At 39.9% G+C, this 19,907-nt stretch overlaps 1 protein-coding gene across 9 annotated transcripts in view; it reads left to right on the forward strand.

Moving 5' to 3' along the window:
• LOC147311545 (dedicator of cytokinesis protein 9) overlaps nucleotides 1-19,907 on the forward strand; it is a 75,912-nt gene that overhangs the window by 29,115 nt on the left and 26,890 nt on the right. For 8 of the 9 annotated variants that reach the window (XM_086267518.1, XM_086267516.1, XM_086267517.1 and 5 more), the window contains exons 2-7: nucleotides 5,846-5,962; nucleotides 12,488-12,577; nucleotides 14,633-14,715; nucleotides 15,591-15,660; nucleotides 18,983-19,078; nucleotides 19,429-19,563. In XM_086267518.1, coding sequence (XP_086123644.1) covers nucleotides 5,846-5,962; nucleotides 12,488-12,577; nucleotides 14,633-14,715; nucleotides 15,591-15,660; nucleotides 18,983-19,078; nucleotides 19,429-19,563 — 591 coding nt within the window. Of the gene's footprint in view, nucleotides 1-1,702; nucleotides 2,368-5,845; nucleotides 5,963-12,487; nucleotides 12,578-14,632; nucleotides 14,716-15,590; nucleotides 15,661-18,982; nucleotides 19,079-19,428; nucleotides 19,564-19,907 lie in introns of those variants that run through there. The other variant, XM_086267515.1, reaches the window with a different exon arrangement.

The raw sequence follows: 19,907 nt of genomic DNA on the forward strand, positions 1-19,907 counted from the left end.
GTGTGCTAATATTTGAGTTTACTCGATTTACTCATGTACTAAACTGTAAATGAGTAAAGCTGTAGATGGACACAGTATAAATTGAAGAATGTGATACAGTAAAGACTTTTACTGGCTCCAGGACTGCAGTTGGAAGACTGAGAGGGGTCAATTATACTGCAGAGCAGAGCTTGCATCGATACCAAAATCAATACCAATATTTGGTAATTAAAAAAGTCCAATATATTCTCCAATACTTTTCGTTTTCTTTCAAACACATGAAACATAAATGCATTTCAATATCATTTGTTTGCGGCGTTCCGTGCACCTGTTGCTGAGCAACAGGACATCAACACTCATTCAACATGTTTGACTGGTGTTTCTCCCACCTCTTCTTTACCTTTTTTTTTTAAAATTAACTATTAGCTATTAGAAATCTAGATAATATTGGCTGACTATATCAGTGAGGGTCAATATATTGGTCAGGATCAACTCTAGAGAGCATCTCAACTGATTCTCTGCTTTTGGTAAAGACTCAGTTAAACATGCAGCTCAATGGGGAAGTTCCTAATGCAAGTTTTCTGGAAAGTACCTTCCACCTATATGCACAATATTTACTTTGTATAGGAATCGGGATATATGTTAAAGTGAAGCTCATATCAGGTCCTGCATAAAGAGCTTCTCTGTCAACTCTCATTATTCTGGCCAAACATTCAATCAATATGCAGCACAAAGACACCAGTCATCTGGTGTCTTTTTTCTTTCTTTCAGTATTACCAGAGAGCTACCCTCGGGTTGTTTAGGTAATGGTTAGTTAGGGCTAAGGTCAAAGTAAAGGGAAACTTTTACCCAGCAGTTATATACTTATACTGCACCATACTATTCTCGGACACGTGACAAGCAAGAATTGCCCAAGTGTAGTTAGAAAGCCCTGAAGGAAATCCCCATAACATCTCCATGCCTTTTGTCTTCCTAAAGTTCAGAACTTTAAGATATTCACTGTAAATAAATAAGGCCTTTTTTAGGCAATAGAAAAATGGCATTTCAGCAGTGTTTAGGCTTATACCACTATTTTTGCTTAAAATATTTAATTGATTGATTTTTATTTATTCGTTCTTAATAAATTCTCTCAGTTTGTGTTAATATGAAAAAAATATTAACACCTCTTCACCCATTTTCACCAGCCATCATTTCAGCTACCTGTGGAAAGCTGAATGCACTATGCCTTAAATGGGCAGGGTGCAATCAGCTTTAATTTCATAAGGATAAGCTATAGCAATAAACTTGCCTGTTTAATATCCTGTTATTGATTTAGATCGAATTACCTACACAAGTGTGTCCCATGTAACCCTTTGAAGGAAGCAGCTGCTCTCTCTCTTTCTCTTTAAACTGAGGCGCAGGCGTGAAACCATAACATCCACTCCTGCAGTGGCCCACCAGAGGAATCTGTAGGTGGAGCCCACTCCTGGGTGGGTTGAGAGGGGCTGCTTCATGCTGGAATCCCCCTTAAGCAGTTGCATCAACAAGCAGGGAGACAGAAGCTGGACCTAATCTGTCATCTGTGATTACAGCTACTGTCTCGGCTGTAGTCATGTACTGGAAGCAGGAGGGCAAAAAAAAAAAAGACATTTAAGTGACTAATAACTCTGTCATATTGGCTGATACAGCTGATTCATGTCCTGCTCAGTCTTACGTCTTCAAAAAGGTGGCAAAGATTTGTAAATGTTGCTTCTGGAGTCCTGCTACAATCTTTAGGGTTTGGGTTCAGCCTGGAAACTCATCTTTAACCTTTGAAAAGAAAACTTGATCAGGCTTATTATTAATGTGCCACTAAAGTGCCTCATTGTTGTGTCACTCACTCTGGGCTTTTGATGAATTTGAACCCAGCTCTTATTTCAGCTGTCCCACATAAGGCGTGGATTGTGCCTGACCACACTGTAATTCTTGAGGAATGTGTATCTTTTCTTTTCTTAACCCTTTGTTGCTGTGCAGGTGGATAGTGTGGGGTCATATAGCTTCATTGTATGTGTGTGTGGGTGAGAGGGTGTTTAACTCCCCCAGGCTGCACAGCTGAGTGTAGGAGGGGCCATCTCTTCAGCCTGGGTGTGAGTCCACTGCTTTCAGTCAGAGCAGCCGTAGCTTGGAGTGAGCTAGGGACTGAAAAGGGAGATATACAAACTTTTTCCAGTGCAAAGATTTTTCTCTACCTGATATGCTGGCTTGCAACTTCTCTTTGGGATCTGTCTTGGAAATATCTTACCACAAGTGTTGACAATGCAAGGAAGGGCTAGTAAAACTCCAAAAAAGGAGCTGGTCATTGAGAGTCCACAGCAGTACAAGAGGTTGGTTGCAGCTGAGCCTGAGGTAGATCCAGTGCCACAGGTGGTGGTAAGTCATTCAAGTAATTCACATAGAGATGTGAGACTTTTTGGTTTACATTTAAAAAGAAAAAAGAAAATCAGTACTGACGTGTCAAATTTGCTCTGATCCTTGAGAAAGTAAGTCGTGTAAAGGTTAACCTCAGCCATAAAGTGCCAAAAGCAGGTGTCATGTGAGCGTTTGTGCTGGTTCACTCTCTCGCCTCCTTTCATAGAAACAGTGCTGCCAGCTCACATTTCAAATTTGCAGTGTTAGCACCAGCACGGGGGAAGGTTGAACTTTATTAGCACTTTACTACCTGGGCGAATACATCGCAGGTCCCTCGACTTTATTCTCAAAGATTGCTTTGGCTCGTAAAATGTTTTATTTGGCGCAAAAGTCAGCGACCGCGACAGTGATCATTTCCTGCCCTTTAACGAAGGTGTCCAGTGGTCAGGCCCTCTGCAGAGTCAACCAAACAGTCAGTGACTAGATTGAGAGGCACTACGCAGCACCATTGTTTCAGGCTGTGTGAGGGTGCAGTGATGTGGAGGAGTGGGAGATGCAGATAAACAGCTGCCCAATTGCTGTAGAGAGGGAGTGGAAGGGATGGCTTCATGGGCGTCTGCTTTCTGTTCTTACAGGGTTGGCTCGCCTGTTTGCTGACTTGAGTTTACAGCTGTTGAATATACAGTCTGCACGTTTCTGCTTGGGTGTGTAGACAACCAAGAAATATAACTGGAGCTTCAGTATTTTCTGATTGACAGTGAAACGTTACCGTTAGTCTTGAAGGCATTTGTTCAGCAGGTGATTTCAAATACCTTCTTAAAGGACTAATTTGACAATAAGTGTAAATTTGGGGCTATGTATCGACTCTGGTCAGCACTGTGGGTTGAGAGAATGACAGAGCTTTTGCGCTCAGTGCTGAGTGCACTGTGTGGTTGACCACTTTGGGTCACTGACAAAGCAATGTGGAGGCACCCAGAGGAGTTTGGAGGGAATCAGCAGCACTTGAGTGGGTTCAGATATCCATTACTGGTGAGAAAAGGGGCACCATCACTAAAACGGGGTCAAATCTTTCAGCACATACTTTATTTAAATGTAGTTACTACCACATCTTTACTAGCTTGGTTTTGACCATACAGCAGAGGCTTCATTAGGTTATTTCTAGTATATATTTGGTTTGTTTTTGGCATCTTTCAGCCTCAGATTGCTCACTTGTTCACTTTTTCTGTACTAGCTTAAACCCTCCATTCCAAAAGTCTCAAACTTATGGCAGAACTTCCCTGACAAACAGTCCTGGTGTGTTGATGACATCACTGTGATAGGAGTGGCACATGGAAATTGAAAAATATTTCTCCACAGCATTGCTTCAATACATTGTGGTCTACAGGTATTTGTTTTCGCACAGCTTGCTTAAGGTACAGCCAGCATTTTATTTGGCTTGAGGTCTGGACTTTGACTGGAACACCTTGATTTTTTTCCTTGTGTTAACACATCGAAATGCTTCAAATCAGCAAACTGCCCAAACGTCTGCTTTTATAGAGGTGCTCTCACTTGCTGACAATGGAGTGCATTTGAGCAGCAGCACCTGGCTGCTACTGACCTTGTTATTTCATGTTGAAGCACTAAGGGTATCTTTAGTTTGTCACAAGGTTTGGCTGTATTTAGCAAAAACCAAAAACAAAGACTAACATGGTGACGTGGTAAAACCTCAGACTTGAAAGAGGTTATACTTCTTTTTTTCTTTTTTACCATGATCACACTGTTAAAACTGGATTTACGTCTCTTGCCTGCTCATCATTTGTTTTCTAAGATTGCTCATCATATATAAACACTGTCAGAATGTGCTTATGTTCCATTTTCACTTAAAAAAGGGGAAATTTTAGTTTGTTTTGCTATTAAATAGCTTATTGTATATTGATTTTTCTCATGTAAGATCAGATCAGGCCATTTGTTGCCTATAAAGTAGAATGGCCCCTCTGCTCCAGAGTATCCATTGCAGGTGTTTGGTTTAGTCAAACCTGATTCATTGTGTTTTGGGTTTTTTTCCCCCAGGTCATTGCTTAATAATGATAGTATAGGTGTGTTTGCCTGACATTCCTAAGACTTCATCTTCTAGAGGCTCTCAGATTGTTTGTGGAGATATGGAGATTTTAGGCGTCGAATTAAGTAAGACATACACGTATTTATCTTATCTTTCCATAAATTCTTTCCTGGCTTACATCTAGAAATCTCTCCATCCATCAATTTTTTTCTGTTCTAAGGGGAGCACAGTTTATTAAAGTTCAACTGCAGATAATTGTATATTTGTGTTTAAATAAAACGTGGAGAAGAAGTTGTCTGGTATGTCACAACCTGCTTCAGCTGACAGACATGGTGGCACCATCTCTGCTCTCCTATTCCCTCCCTGTCCTTGAAACTGATACAAGGTCCTGCCCCCTCTGTCCTCGCTCTACTCTGTTACTAACAAAGGTTACTACATAGCAGCATAGATTCAGGCAGCTCTACATGCATGACTCCCCCATCTGAGATCATGCTAACATTATCAGTCCCAGATGTGGGAGGAATGAGTGAGCAGTGCTGTCGCTCAGCCCTGAAGTCTGCTGATCTGTCACTGCTTGTTTTTCACTTTGCTCGTTGTTGGATTTATCCTCCCATCCCAACAGATAAAAGCGTTGACAGCTTGCCTTCATTGCTTTATGTCGTAGACAAAAATTACAATGTCCTGTATGTTGTCCAGATGGAGTGTAGTATGATGTGTGCCATCGTAAAGAGTTGAGCTCATTGAGACCCTCCTTATCAGTGAAGCAGATGCACTTTCTCTGGGCGGATGGAGCCCTGATTGACTTGTCACTGTGCATCTAACAGAAAACATGTCCTATTGTGCCCTGTCACACGGCTGGATAAATCCAAGTCTGTTGACTGTGATCTCTTCTCCTGCACATGCTTATTTAAAGTGCATTCCTGTTAGTTATGGTTTACCAGCTTTGTTTTTTATTTTGTTGCTTATTCATCAAGATCCCCCACTATGTAAGTGTAAGCATCATCACATAGGTTAACCACACACCAAACTGCCTTTGTTTGAAAGTCTTTTCTTTGCTCGCACCGAATGCACATCTTTTTTTTTTTTAAATATTCTGTGCTAAAAATGGGCAGTTTTTATTCAGAAGTTTGCTCCTATATCTGATCTCTACAAACGCAATAATAAATTGATATGTCCTTTGAAACCAATTTATGCCTGTCGTCAAGTTTCATTTAGTTGATGAGAAAGTATTGAAGGTCTGAAAACTGAAAGGAGCTAATGGGTTTTTACTCTCCAATGCTGAGGGGTTGGCATGCCAACAGTAATCTTATTATGCCTGATTGTTTGCATATTGTTACTCGTTTCCTTGATCTCTCTTCTGAATCCATCCAATAACGTCACAGATAGCTTCTTCTGTGCCTTCATGTTACTTGCTTTAGTTTTGTAGTTTAATCCCCAACTGTGTGTTTATGTGTTTTGTAGGTAAAACCAAAGGTGATCGAGCCGCTCGATTATGAAAATGTGCTGGTGCAGAGGAAGACGCAGATCCTTAGCGATGTCCTCAGAGACATGCTGCAGTTCCCCCTTGAGGACTTTGAGGTGAGTGTCTAAACTTTTCATGCACATTTTTCAGCAGACTCGCCATCTATGTTTGCAGAAGTATAGATGGTGAGTCTTGCTGTAGTAAATGTGGCTCTGGGGTTAAATTGCTGGGAAGCAGCTATGAAGCTATGGAAAAATGTTCCACAGCAAATGGTGGTGTGCATCTTTAGTGCTCTGGTTTCCGTTGTTGCTATACACTTCTGGTGCAAAGTCAGGCAGACAGGAGTTAAACTGTCCTCCTGTGTATTGCTGCTAAACACACGAGCTCGTTACATTTACTGGTATCTATACTATATTAATATTTACTCGTCCACTTGCGTGTTTTCTTTTTTGTGTTTGTTTGAAGTGGTTTTTCCTTTGGCCCAGCCGCGGCCATTGTGATGATGGGTGTAGCCACTGACAAAGGCTTTCCTTTTGTTTATATCCTCCTCTGCTGCAGCAAGAGATGGGTCAGGGGCCATCTGTTTAATTGGCTCATTCTGTGTCCCATGTTGTGACAGAGTAAGTGTTATCTCCAGCCACACCGTGCAGGATGTGCGTCCCTCACACTTTCCACGCTGCAGCTGGAAAATCTAAAATGGAGATCTGGCCCAGAGCTGGTACTTCAGGAAATGAGACTTCTTTGAAGGATGTTAGTATATCCTCAGATCTAACCCTACCACTTTGTCTCACATTGCTGTCAAAGCTTTATAGAGTCTGGGCCTTTAATATAACACCATTCCAGTAAGGGAAGTCTTTTTTTGGGTTTGTCTAATGACTTTAACATCTTTTGTCTGAATTCCCACATTGGTTGAAGAATACAGTTATTATTTATTGGAGTTGTAAATGGTATGTGTATTCCTCAGGATGTACGGGTCATTCAGATTGCTCTGATCCAAAGAGTTACAGTCAGAAATCTATTTGTGTCAACATCCTCTCCTGTAACGGGAACTGCAAAGTACAAGTTTCACCTGGAAAATTTTGGAATGTTTTGGCATTACATCAGGAATTGGCTCTAATTTTATGCTAGTGGAGTTGGTCCTTTATTATCAACACTATACCACCGAATTGATGCAGTGAGAATAAAAGACAAACGTGCTGATACATGTTTCTGATACATGCTGGTATCAGAAACATTTCATGTGTTTCTGATACCAGTACACACCTATGCTACAGTATTACTGGGTCTGTTCATGCTGTTGACAAACTGATATAGTTAATCACACTGAGAAAAGTAAAGAAAAATATGGTAGTTCTTGTTTATATGAGTAAATATAAGAATTATACCATCCATTGTCCAATCCCTTTAAGAGTATAAAAACTGGGGCATTTTTGTGGGTCTTCTTCACTGTAAATGTCATTTTAGTCTGTTGTTAGGTGGTTGCCAGATAACGGGCCACACAATAAACTAACTGGGATTGTTGTGCAGGGACACATCAGTGGTATAAACTCAGTTTTGTTCAATTTCAGTTTTATTTATTTATTTATTTATTTTTTGACTGTTTTATCCTCTACACTTATCCTTCTTTTATGCTTTTATATGCAATTCTTTTGCCTTCGTGTGTTTTAATGCCATTCAACCTGTTAGCACGTTTTGGTACCTTGCCATAACCCTCATCCTTTCCTGTTACTTCATCTTACCCTCTAGCATGTTAAGCACTTTGGTACACCACTGGTTTTTAAATGTGCTATATAAATAAAGTTTGTTGTTGTTGTTGTATCTCAGTCCCAGGTTGTCTTGTGACTGACTGGGAAAAGGGGGCAGAGGGCCGCCCCTCCCTGAGCCTGGTTCGGCCGGAGGTTTCTTCCTGTTAAAAGAGAGTTCTTCCTTCCTACTGTCGCCAAAGTGCTTGCTCATTGGGGGTCATACGATTGTTGGGTGTTTCTATGTATGCATTACTGTTGGGTCTACCTTACGATATAAAGCACCTTGAGGTAACTGTTGCTGTGATTTGGTGCTGTTTAAATTGAATTGAATGTGGATATGAATTAGGTAGTAATGTAATGAAAATTATACAACACTTTTCTAAGTTGTTATTAGTGCATAAATGGTAAAAATGGCCCATTTTAGCTCGAGATACTAGGATTGCAGTTTAATTGGCCGGTACCTTGCTTTTTTGTTTGTTTGTTTGTTTGTTTAGCAGATAAGAGGACATCATCCCTTTTTTTCTTTTTCACTTGTCTCCGTACTTTTCCTTGTAACTGCTTTTGTCCTTTGCTGATACAGAGGCTGCTGATGGCTAGCTCTGAACACTGTAGAGTTTTAGATTTGTCCACTTTTCTTTGTTTGGATTCCTTTTAATATCCACGTTCAGTTGGGTTAAGTGTTGTTAATTCGACAGGGTTTGTTGTCCAGACATTCCAGTGTCCATTCAACCACTGTTTACTTTGGTGAACTTTGTGCTTCAAATCACAGTGAAATCTTTCCAAGCTAGTGACATATTAGTGGAAGAAATGTGTTAGCATTTGGCTGTGAATGTGAGCGTGACTATTCGCCTGCATTGCTGTCCACGTGTTGCATGAAACGGACCGACTCATGACACTCAGTCTGTAAACGTCTAGTAGATGGTTGCTAGGCAACATGTTAATTCATAATATCCATAATAAATAAAAGCTAATGGGCAGAGATGTAGTAGGTATACTGTGTACCAAGTGTGAGTGCTGAACTCCTGGTCACTTAGGAGTTTCCTGACAGTTGGATGGAGATTTTCTCTGCTCCACCAAATCTTAATCGAATCATGAGTCCTTACATAAGACATGGGCGAAATCACAAAATTTGAGGGCAAAATGTTTGATGCCCAGCTCTTTGCCACCTTCACTGTGAAACATAAGCCTCCCATAGTCAGTTTTTAGTGCATCTATAAATCCCTTCAGCCTTTAATGGCTCTTTCTTCCTTCAGATGTTGGTGCAAAATGCCCCAAATGACTGTGACATTTCAAGTCATTAGCATAATGAGTACGGCTTTTTAACACCAATACATGCTCAGAATTATTTTTATTTTTAATGTATTTTTTGTCAAAGCAAGGATGCATTCTCTGTAAATGATGTGTAATTGCCAACTGCAGGGATCTTAAAGGTTTCTTTACTGAGCTTTGTGGTGAAATACATTTTAACTTGAGTCTTTATGAATAGCATGTTTTGTTTTGATGTATTTCTTTTTTTTAAGCAAGATTGCAAATACAGGATGATTAATGGTATTTTAGTGATGGCTTCATAGTGTTTTGTGTGATGTAATGAATGCCCTGCTTAACATGATTGCTTAAATGAAGAGTGAACTGGAAATACATCAGAATAACAAATTTTTATTTTTAGGTGATGATCCAGTCATGGTTACGTCATCATGCTGTCATAAACTTCTTACTAATCACTATTAAAATAGTTAAAAGTCATTGGCTAAAGATTTAGTTATGACCCAACCTGTGGATTTGGAGAATCATTGCAACCATACATGAACACTTTTAGAAATAATCCGTTTTTTCAAATGCTCAAACAGAACTTGATTTAAGTTACATGGGTTGATCTTCGCATGTGAGATCAGTCTTCCCACAAACCTGCCAAAGTTGCTGTTTGGATGTTAATGGGGACTTGGGTCTATCTGGGAAAAATAACCTTTAAATAATTCCTTGTCACTGGTGTGTATAGCCACAGTTTTAATGATTAGAATATAAATGAAAGCACCAGGTCTGCTTGGTGTTTCTAACTTTGGAATTGACTCTGGATAGAGAAGCGGTTGTTACGGTTTGTAAGGCCTGGCAGCTGGGTGCTTGGTGACGGCAGGACAGCCTTGACTCTGACTTCTCATGCATATCCACGTTTAGCCTGCTGCTATGAGCATAACACGCCAGCTTCACACACAAACAGTACGTTGTCAGGGGCTGACAGGTGATTCTGACTGAGGGGGGGTTAAAAAAAAAAAAAAAAAAAACACGGGAGGCTCAGTGACTGATCTTAACATCTGTTTCTGCCTGTTCAGACTCTTGTTCAGGCAAGGTTGTAATCAGCTTTCAGTGTTTTGGGGGAGTTGTGTCAGTGTATGACCAGTGAGTGTTATGTAGAAATCTCAGTCTGCGTAAAGACACTTCTACAGGTCATGAGTCGAGGCAGAAAGACCTCCTCTATCTCTGAGTTATTTTTGTATAAATACAGTTTTTGTCTGTTTCCCGGTATTGGAAACCTCTATCAAGTCTCTACCTTATCTTATTCCCTCTGGCTCATCAAAAGTCATGAGCTGTTCTTCTGGTAGGCGATGTTTATATCAGCTCCATCTGCTTTTGATCAAGATACTGCTGGCAAAGTGGAGGGAGGGTTGGGTTGGTCTCTCTCTGTGTGAGGTTCCTGGAGAAATTTGTCCAAGATTAGAATAGGAGTCTTCCTTTCTCCTCAATTTGATATATGCACTTTGTCTAAGGCCCCCCTTCACTGTGAAATCTGCAGATCAGAGCATTGTTCTTGTTTCTTTACTTTGCCGTGTACCTAAGGTTATGGTAACACCAGTGTTCGATATGATATTCTCTGTCAACCATTCCACAGAATGAACAGTATCCTGAGTGGAGGAATTTGCAGCCAAATTCCTCATTTCTGTGGAGGAATTTAGCTACAGGTTGCATTTGTTCCTAAATGTATCTAATGAACATCATGTTGTATTGAAGGGGACTTTAAACAGAATGAAAGTCCAGTGAGAGGTAGGGTCTTCTTTCCAATGGGCCGGTATAAAATCCAAGTAAACTGAGCAACAAGGAGGTTTGGCTACCACTGGCCATTAGAAAAGATTCAGGTTTAAGGCTTTACTGGACTGGTGTCACTTTTCAGACTTGCTGTCCATCAATCATTATACGCAGTCTATACCAAATATTTGCATAACTAATGACATAACTGTCAGCATTGGCATAATTTAGTATTTACTACTAGTGAGTGTTAGTTAAGTACAGTTCATCAGCTTGCTAAGTAAATATTTTACCTGGCGTACATGAAGGCAAGCACATATTTGCACAAGCTCAAAGCACTGCTTTGCTTGTTTTTCAGTCTGTCGGAGCTGTTGGGAAGTGGTCAAGTTCTTGTCTCCAGCTCAGCTTGGATAAAGAAGATTGATAGTTTAGATAAAATATTGATGGGGTCTTATTGAACTTGTCCATCTCCCATAACAATTTGGGGAATTTTAAACCAGAGGATCTGATAATTCTCTGTGGCAACTTGTAGTCCAATTAAATGCTTCTTTTTGCCCACTTCCTGGTTGCCTCTGGCGTCCATGCCTGTTTATTTCTGCTGCTTTCAGTGCAAAGATCATTATCTCCCCTGCAGGAAACATGGGTAGCAGACAGGAAAAGGGAGACTTAAGGTTCACAATTAAGAGCTGGGGAATTTATTGACATTAACACAGTAAGGACTGGATCTAACACCACATGCAAGTTTATAGAGGGCAACAGGGGAGGCAAAGACAGCAGTTTTAGTATTTGTCTTGGGGTCATTCCAGATATCTAGAAAAACAAGCTTTTGTGAAACAACTTCTTTTATCCCGTAACTGCGAAACACCACATTTGACTTATTATCACATTGTGTAGCTTCATTTTAATGAAATCAGGTGAATCTGATTTCAGATCTTTGAGGTGCATATTCTTTGAAGGCCATAAAGCTACTAAAAAGAAAGCATACAGTATCTTGACGCATTCTCAATCATCCAGGAAAGTAAATCTCCAGAAGTTGATTCTGTTCATCTGGACGTAGCGGACGACGCTACGTCCAGATGAACAGAAATCATACAGTAAACCAATGTGAATACTGTATACCCAGGACTCCAGCTTCAGATTCTTATAACAACTGGGAAACTCATTTTTGGAAACCTCAGTCATATCCAACACTGCTTGCTCTAAAGCAGGTTTTTTTCCTGGCTCAGAATGAGCTTTTGTGGATTAACTCCACCGATGCTTTGCAAGAGCAAAAGCAAAAAGAATGCTTTTTCTAATCAGTGTGAATTAATGTAAAGTTACATAGTTGTTACGCACAATAGTCGATTGACTACTTTATTACATCTCCACAGGTTATTAAAATAATTTTTACATCTCTGCCAAGGATCTAGTGACATGAAAGTCACATTAATCAACCTGTTGGCGCTGTCGTTTTGAGCGTTTTGGCATGCTGATGTTTGTCGAGCACTAGAATTTGCATCCTTAGTGATCGATAAAAGCGGCTGTGTTGGTCTTGCTTAAATAAAATTAAAAGGCTTTTTACTTTAATTACACTACAGGGTCTTGATTATTTTTGCTACTGTGTTGCCTGTCTGCAGAGTCAACCTGTTAGTCATTAGCGAAAGGCTTAAACACATCCATCAGTAGGCCTAAAAGTCAGATGACGTGGGCAGGCATCCCACTGTGTCTCTGACTTACTTGCACGCTTTGAACCCCAGATAACCTGTGGTCATTTCACAAGACCATTTCAAGTGAAAGCACACTTTTTTTCAGTTTCAGTTTTGGTCATCCTTTGTGGTCTGCTGTAATCCCACAGTTACATTTCTTCTGACGATTTCAACATTTGCTTTGTTTTCGCAGATTTCAACTTTGAGGAGGCAAGGGAGAACCCTGTACCCCACAGTGCCTGAAAATGCAGAGAGGGAGGCCCAGAGTCTGTTCGTCCAAGAGGTGGGCTGATTTTTAAGATATTTTTTGAAGGACTTTCACTCACAGAGAGCCTGCAGGAAGACACAGTGAAATAATTGAATCCAAATATTGGAAATAATTGGGGGTAATAATCCCAAAAAACTGAACCACTGACAACATTTAATAGTGGAATAGACTCTAAGACCAAGTAGAGCCAATTAAATCATCTTACATGATAATGCATGAAATCTCTTTCTGTTTCCATCCAAACTCTTACACAATCAAAAGTTGAGCAACCAAAATTGGCACACAAGGACATCTCAGGCCCCTGAAGGCTCTTATTTATATCAGACATGATGACATCATTATGTTACCTAGCAACCACCTGAAAAAAGACTAAAATGACCCGTTTATATCCACAAAACTTGAATTATGTCTCACATATTATGATAACAGATTATGAAGCTTTTCAACCATTAACAAACAGAATAAAAACAGTACTGTACCATGGATATATGCTAGTATATTATATTGAGAGAGACTGCTTTCATACCTGTTGACAGTAATGGTCCAAAAGACATGTAAAGCACACCGAAGTTCATTTGCAAAACAAATGTTTCTATTGTGCACAAAGTAAGTAAGTACACTTAATATGATTGTATATGTATCTTTTTCATGATAGACGTTTGAAAACGGCGTCAGCGCTTCAGGCTAGTAAGAACTTGGTCAATTATATCAGTCATAAACCACAGAGCTATGCTACAGTAATGCTAATTTGGCTCATTACCAAATATATTACCTAATATTAGCAGTTATGAATGTTGCAAGTCATAGCGCATCAGGAAGTCATCAAGGAGCCTCGTTATAGATCATCATTGGAAGCATCGGGACTATTTGTGCCCTTTTTTCTCAGTAAAATCTATTTATGGTACAATACACTGAAATTAAGTTCGACTAATTTGATAATTTATCAAGCTTCTGTTTGTTCCCTGTCATTAGTTATTACTGTCAGTGCTGAGCCTTGATCATGTCTTGCTGTTGAGTGGTTCAGCCTGGTTTTGGTCAGCTGTGGCATCTTGAAAGTCCAAAAGGGCAAAAAGCAAATAAAATCACAGGAAGTTCACCAGATGTGACATTTTATTGATGTAGTGCAGGATTAATTAAAAATATACTTATCAGTAACTCACAGTTGCTGCTGATTAAAACGATGAATCATAATCATCCAGCTCTAGCAGAGCTTTTTAAGCCACACACCAGCTGAAAACCGACAGTTCTCCCTCCAGGTCAAAGGTCAGCATTTAGAGCGCCTTGTCTGAAGTCAAGATACTGACACCTGGTTAAGCGCTGTGTGACATCACCAGGACAGCTGTGGAGATTAGCCCAGCGAGAGCCTCTCCGTTTCCGATTCGCCTCCTGATCAGGTTGCATTTCATCTCCCTGCAGGAGCAGTTCTTGTAAATGGCGTGAGTTTCTGTAGAACAGATACCAGGGAGCTGCACTTGTGACTGACTCTAACAATGAACAGATGTTTTCTATCCAAGGAAAGGAGGACAGCGAAACACTCCCTATTTGTGTTGGTGGACGTTGGATTGTGGCAGAGTCACCGTGCATACACTCCTCCTTTTTTATCTCAAGGAGAAGCTTTAATGGTTGAAAATATTAAATATTGTCCTAATGTGTATGTTAGTGAGTTGTCTACTGGAACTTATGAAAGACTTTTTGAAAAGAAGACACTGTCAAACATCTTTGTGAAGCATCTATTTGTCACTAAGCTACTGAAATCGTGCAGCACTGAACTAAGTAAGAGCAGGGCTTTCTAAATCTGTTAACCATCTCACCAGCAATTCAGACTAAACGGACTCACATCCTAAGCCTCAAATTCTCATCAGATGGTTCGACAGTTTCTTCAGCTTTATCAAAGTGATGATCCTAGTGGTATATTAGCTTCATGTAGCATGTTGAGATGAGAAAATGGAAACACATTTAGAGGGGACTGAATGACACCCAGTTCCAGCCTTCACATAGCCCTGAATTGCTACCTCACTGTGTCAATGCAGTGCTACAGTGATCTGTAATTAATTTCTGTTGTCTCCTCAGTGCATTAAGACCTACAAGTCAGACTGGCATGTGGTCAACTACAAGTATGAGGACTATTCAGGGGACTTCCGACAGCTTCCAAAGTAAGTCTATAGTTAAAAAATCCTCGACTCAGCACTACAGTGTGGTTATAGAGGTGCCGTCACATTGTTATGAGGGGTTAAGAAGAACTGCTATGCTATACAGCTGGTTTAAAGCTAAATCCTGCAGTCACACAGTTTTGTTTGTTTTAGCCCGATCACACACGCAAGCTGTCGCCTATTCAGTTTTCTGTATCTGACAACTTGCGTGACTTAATTAGAAGGAAACACAGCATACAAATAACTGTTGCACACATTTAAAAGAATGTTTCCTTTTCCTAGTGCATTGAGCAATTTCTGAACGCAACCAGTGTGGAAACCACCCTCATTGTTTAGAGATTGTGTCATCACCTCCAGCTTCTCCCGTAAAGAATCCTTATTTTATAACCAGCGTGTTAGAAAATGAGCTGACGGTGACCTTGTTGGTACAACTGCTGCCAAATGTTCTGTCACTTTACTGAATCTGGGGAAGTTGAAACAATGCATCGTGACGTCGGTCGCCAGTTTAAAAAATTAACAGTATTTTTAGATGGTGATTCTCACCTTTTGGCACCTGCTCATTTTCCAGCAAGCTGTGTGTGCGTTGTGTTTCCACGAGGAGCCGAAAAGTCGTTTGTGCTCCTCTTGAGAAAGCCTCAAAATGTAAAATGACTTATTATAAAAAATAGGGAAGAAAAAAATTTGAATGATCTCACCAAACCGCTTCAGTCACACATGCTGGATAGATTAGCAAAGCCATGAAAGAGCCATCGTAAGCTGTCTATAGTGCTCTGTGTGTGTATGAAAAACCTGCAGGCTTTTGTTGTTGTGATGAATAGATTCACTTGACATATCTCCCCTTGAGCTATTATACTTACACTGTATTTGGGTTTTTCCAGTAAAGTGTCCAGGCCTGATAAATTGGCTGTCCATGTATTTGAAGTGGATGAAGATGTCGACAAAGATGAGGTGAGTTCTTTGTCAGAAGATATGGACGGTGTGAAGAAACACCCATTGCTTATTTTTAGTTTCTAGGGTGCCTAAAGTTTCACGTACTGTAACTTAGGGACACTTTCAAAGTGAAAAAATCAAATGTGTATATTTGACCTCTCCCTGATTGTGCTTATTTAACCATCAAAAGACCAAAACAGCACTTAAAACTTAGAAACATTTATGAATGGATGTTTTTTTCTTTTATTCATAAATAATGCACAAACATTGTTATGAGGAGTTTTAGCCACTTTATTAGATACACCTGTTCAATTGCTCATTAATGCAGATATCTATTCAGCCAATCGTATGACATCACATGACCATTTAGGAATGTAAAGATGCTCCAAATGACTTATTGAAGTTTAATCCAAGCTTTGGAATAAGAGCAGAAAGGTGACTTAAGTGAGTTTGAAGGTGGCATAGTTTTTGGTACCAGACAGAAATTCAGTTTTCAGAATATTTCAGAAAATGCTGATATGCTGGGATTTTTAAGAGAATGGTCAGAAAAAAGAAAATATTCAGTGTGCAGAAATTCTGTGGGTCACAGGAGAGTGGTCTCAGTTTCTGCTGCAACGTTTGGAAGGTGGGATCAGAATTTGAAACATGAAAGCATGGATCCATTTTGCCACATAGAACACGTAGTATCCATGTTCTGATGGCCGCTTCCAGCATGACACAAAGCTCAAATCTTCTCAAACTAGTTTCTTGAAGATGACAACGAGTTGACTGTATTCAAACGGCCTCCGCAGTCAAACGATCACAATCCAACAGAGCATCATGGATGTGCATCCAGTAACTATGTGATGCTATCATGTAAACATGGACTAGTTCTCAGGGAACATTATTGAATCTATCCCATGAAGAATTAAGGCAACTCTGAAGGTAACAGAGGATCGAACCCAGTACTAGCAAGGTACCTTTAAAAAAATAAAAAATAAAACGTGTGTTTGATACCAAATTACATCCAGTGTGTCAATGTGAAGAACAGAGCTCCATTAATGTTTGTAATGCCACTAGTGAAAGTCTGTTGATAGATTCAGGTTTCCTCCTGCACAGTAACAAGGTTGCAATAAAAAGAGATAAAATAGCTCAGGAACTTTTAACAAAGTTTGTGGACTTTTTGATTAACTGGATCGTGATTTTGAAAAAGCTGAGTTTAGTTGTCATTTAGTTCTATTATATTTAACATAGTCCTTCAATTCCTTGTGAAACTTGGCAACTGACAGGGGAAAAAAACTAGATGGATAAATGGCACTGCGTGCCAGAGAGAGGGGGTGAAATCCCAGCGTTTAATTTGGGTGTGAACTGTTCCTGTAAATAAGAGTTCATGTTAGTTCATGTTAGTTTTTAGTTTTTCGCACAGTTGAGTTTCTTGATTCCTCTTGATGACACGAACCTCACCCTCAAAAATGTTGTGCACTGTTAAATTTCACTTATCCCCACTTACGCCTTTCATGTTTTTATTGTACGGCGATAAAAGGCATTTTTGTGTCTAATAGGTGAGTTAACAGTAATTACAGCGTTGCACGTGCACCATGTATTTTGTTTCACATTGAAATTTAAGGGCTCCAGTGCAACATTTGGACCTTTTTATCCTCTGCTAATTCATGTATGACAGAGTGGGTGTGCAGTCTTGTACAGATTAAACAAGTGCTTGTTGTCTTTGGAATGACTGGGAGGAATTCACAACAAGGAGGCTCATAAGTCACCTGACAGACACTCAGATTTGTTGGGAGTCTTCAAAGCCTTAAAGATAATGCGGAGCTGTTACAGATACAATTGTTAAGGTCACACCGCTTCATAGGATGTATGATGAAGATCCTGACCTGCCCTTGTTGCACAATATGTCAAACTGTGCCTCCTATAGGCAAGAGAGTATAGGAGCTGAAATATAATACATGATCTTTAGAAAGATTTCTAGAACTCAGCGCTGCACAATGTATTTTCCCTTTTAAATAAAAGGAGCTTTGATTGAAAGAAGTGCAAGTCCCCAGAGAGTAAAATCTGGGAAAGGAGGATTGGAAAGACTTCAACACAATAGAAAGGCTCATCCTTCACGACCCACACTACAGAATATTTTTAAATGGGGAATTTCCTCGTGTAGATGAGAGAAAAGGATATAAAGCCTTCCTGTAAATTTCCCGAAAGAAATCTTCGTGCCTATTCTAACCGTACATTGAGACCGCATTCACTATCAGCTGTGTAATGTGGTTTATCTGCACTTTGTCTGACTGTAGATTTTTAGTGTGGCCTTTTGAGTTGGGTTTTTTTTTTTTAATCATGTCCTTGACAAAGTTTTCTCAGGCAAAGAGAGTTCTGAGATCCTAAACTCAGAGACTTTTCTGCTTCTCTGCAGACCTGCAAATGTTGTCTAGACACTGACTAGTGGAAATGGGACTCTGAACCTTTCCAGGTGCTTTTCAGCTCACTTCACAAACTTCCACACTGAAAATATTATAATTCCTGCCAACGCCCAATAAAGCAAATCCTTTTTGCTTTATTGGGCTGAGAGAAGAAGCCGGACTCAAATGATAACATCTTGAAAGCCCATTCGCTCTTCTCATTGTACTCTTTCAAATTTGGAAAGTGTATCTGCAAATGATATGTAAGGCTGATATAAACCTGGACCAAACTATAGAGTTTGACCGCCGTATCTCCTCTTTCATCATTATTCCCCTAATTAGTTTATTTTTACAGATCACGAGAGCGGTGTTTGTGTGAAAGGCGTGATCTCATACAAACCTCCGTGAACGTTTGAGATGACTGGGCCCATGTGTCACAGATCTGCTATGAAAGCTGAGATATATTTATTTAGTTTAACAGTCATAGTTTGTTTTATGTTCTTCTGCCTTGGTTGTTTGGACTGAGAAAGTCCTACATAGTGCCGGGATCTGTGTCATCTCAGACCACAAGATCAAAGACTTTCTGCACAGCAAGACAGAGCTTTGGCAGGGTGGGGCAATTGGTGACATATTATTGTATGCCGCTTCACCGCAAAAATGTCCAAATAAAGTCGCACAAACTTTTCTTTAGATAAAATCAGACATTGTTTTGAAATGTATACATGATGTGTGTGTGTGTGTGTGTTTGGAGCACGTTGTCTCCATGTTTATTTACTGCAGCTTGTTTCAACCACACACACAAAAAGAAAAGTGAAATGATTTAATTCCTGAATTGGCACATTTGTGCATATGCTATGAAGACGACTAGATTTTAAATCTATATGGCTGGTTAAGATGTATGCATTATCCTTTTGGTGTTATGTAATTGTCTGATCTTGTGTCCTTGTCTCCTGCAGGACACAGCCTCCTTAGGCTCCCAGAAAGGTGGAATCACTAAACAGGGCTGGCTGTATAAAGGAAACATGAACAGTGCTATCAGTGTCACCATGAGGGTAAGGTGGCAATAAAGACCACATTAATTGACTGTATGATTTATTTTTATTTTTTTCAACCCAAGTAATCGATTTTGTGCAAATTTTTTAACATTTACTAGTTCCAGTTTTTCAAATGTTGGGGTCTGTTTCTTTTCTTTGTTTTATATCATGGCACCCAAAATGTTTTGAACCAAATGAGCACATGACGCCATCTTTGTTGTTTATTTCACATTTTGGAAAGTTCTCCTCATTTTACTATTCCATGTTTTTTCCCCTTCATATGACCACTCGCTGTTCAGTTTAACCTGTTTTAGTTATCTTTTTGCAAATACAAATAATTCTTATTTCCTGTCTTTCTTCTTTTTCAGTCATTCAAGAGGAGATATTTCCACCTGACTCAACTTGGAGATGGTTCTTATAACTTAAACTTCTACAAGGATGAGAAGATCTCCAAAGAGCCCAAAGGAACTATTTTCTTGGACTCCTGTATGGGTGTGATTCAGGTACATTAAGGCAGTGATTGCTAAACCTCATTGACCCAAGATGACCTGCATGCTTTGCCAAACGGGATATCCCTGTCTGCACATGTGGTAGTGTGGCCCCTGGGGGAAAACGCAGTTTCCCCAGAATGAACCGGTATTATAACGATTTCCTCTTTCCAGTTGTTTTCTGTATAAATTTATTTCTCAGCATTCGGGATGAATCACTATCTGTAACAGGCAAAATTTGAACTGAAATTATTCTAACAGTGATGCGCTGCTGCTGAAAAGTGAGCCCGTGAGAGCTTCTCTTCTCCACTTCTATGAAACCTGAGCTCGCTCTACCCCAAGGTCGTGTTTTTCTGCTG

The sequence above is a fragment of the Aulonocara sp. 'chitande type north' Nkhata Bay genome, linkage group LG16, assembly GCF_057382095.1.
Source record: "Aulonocara sp. 'chitande type north' Nkhata Bay isolate Kocher_YH1m ecotype deep benthic linkage group LG16, A_spYH_male_GT1.1, whole genome shotgun sequence".
Classification (NCBI taxonomy): Eukaryota; Metazoa; Chordata; class Actinopteri; order Cichliformes; family Cichlidae; genus Aulonocara; species Aulonocara sp. 'chitande type north' Nkhata Bay.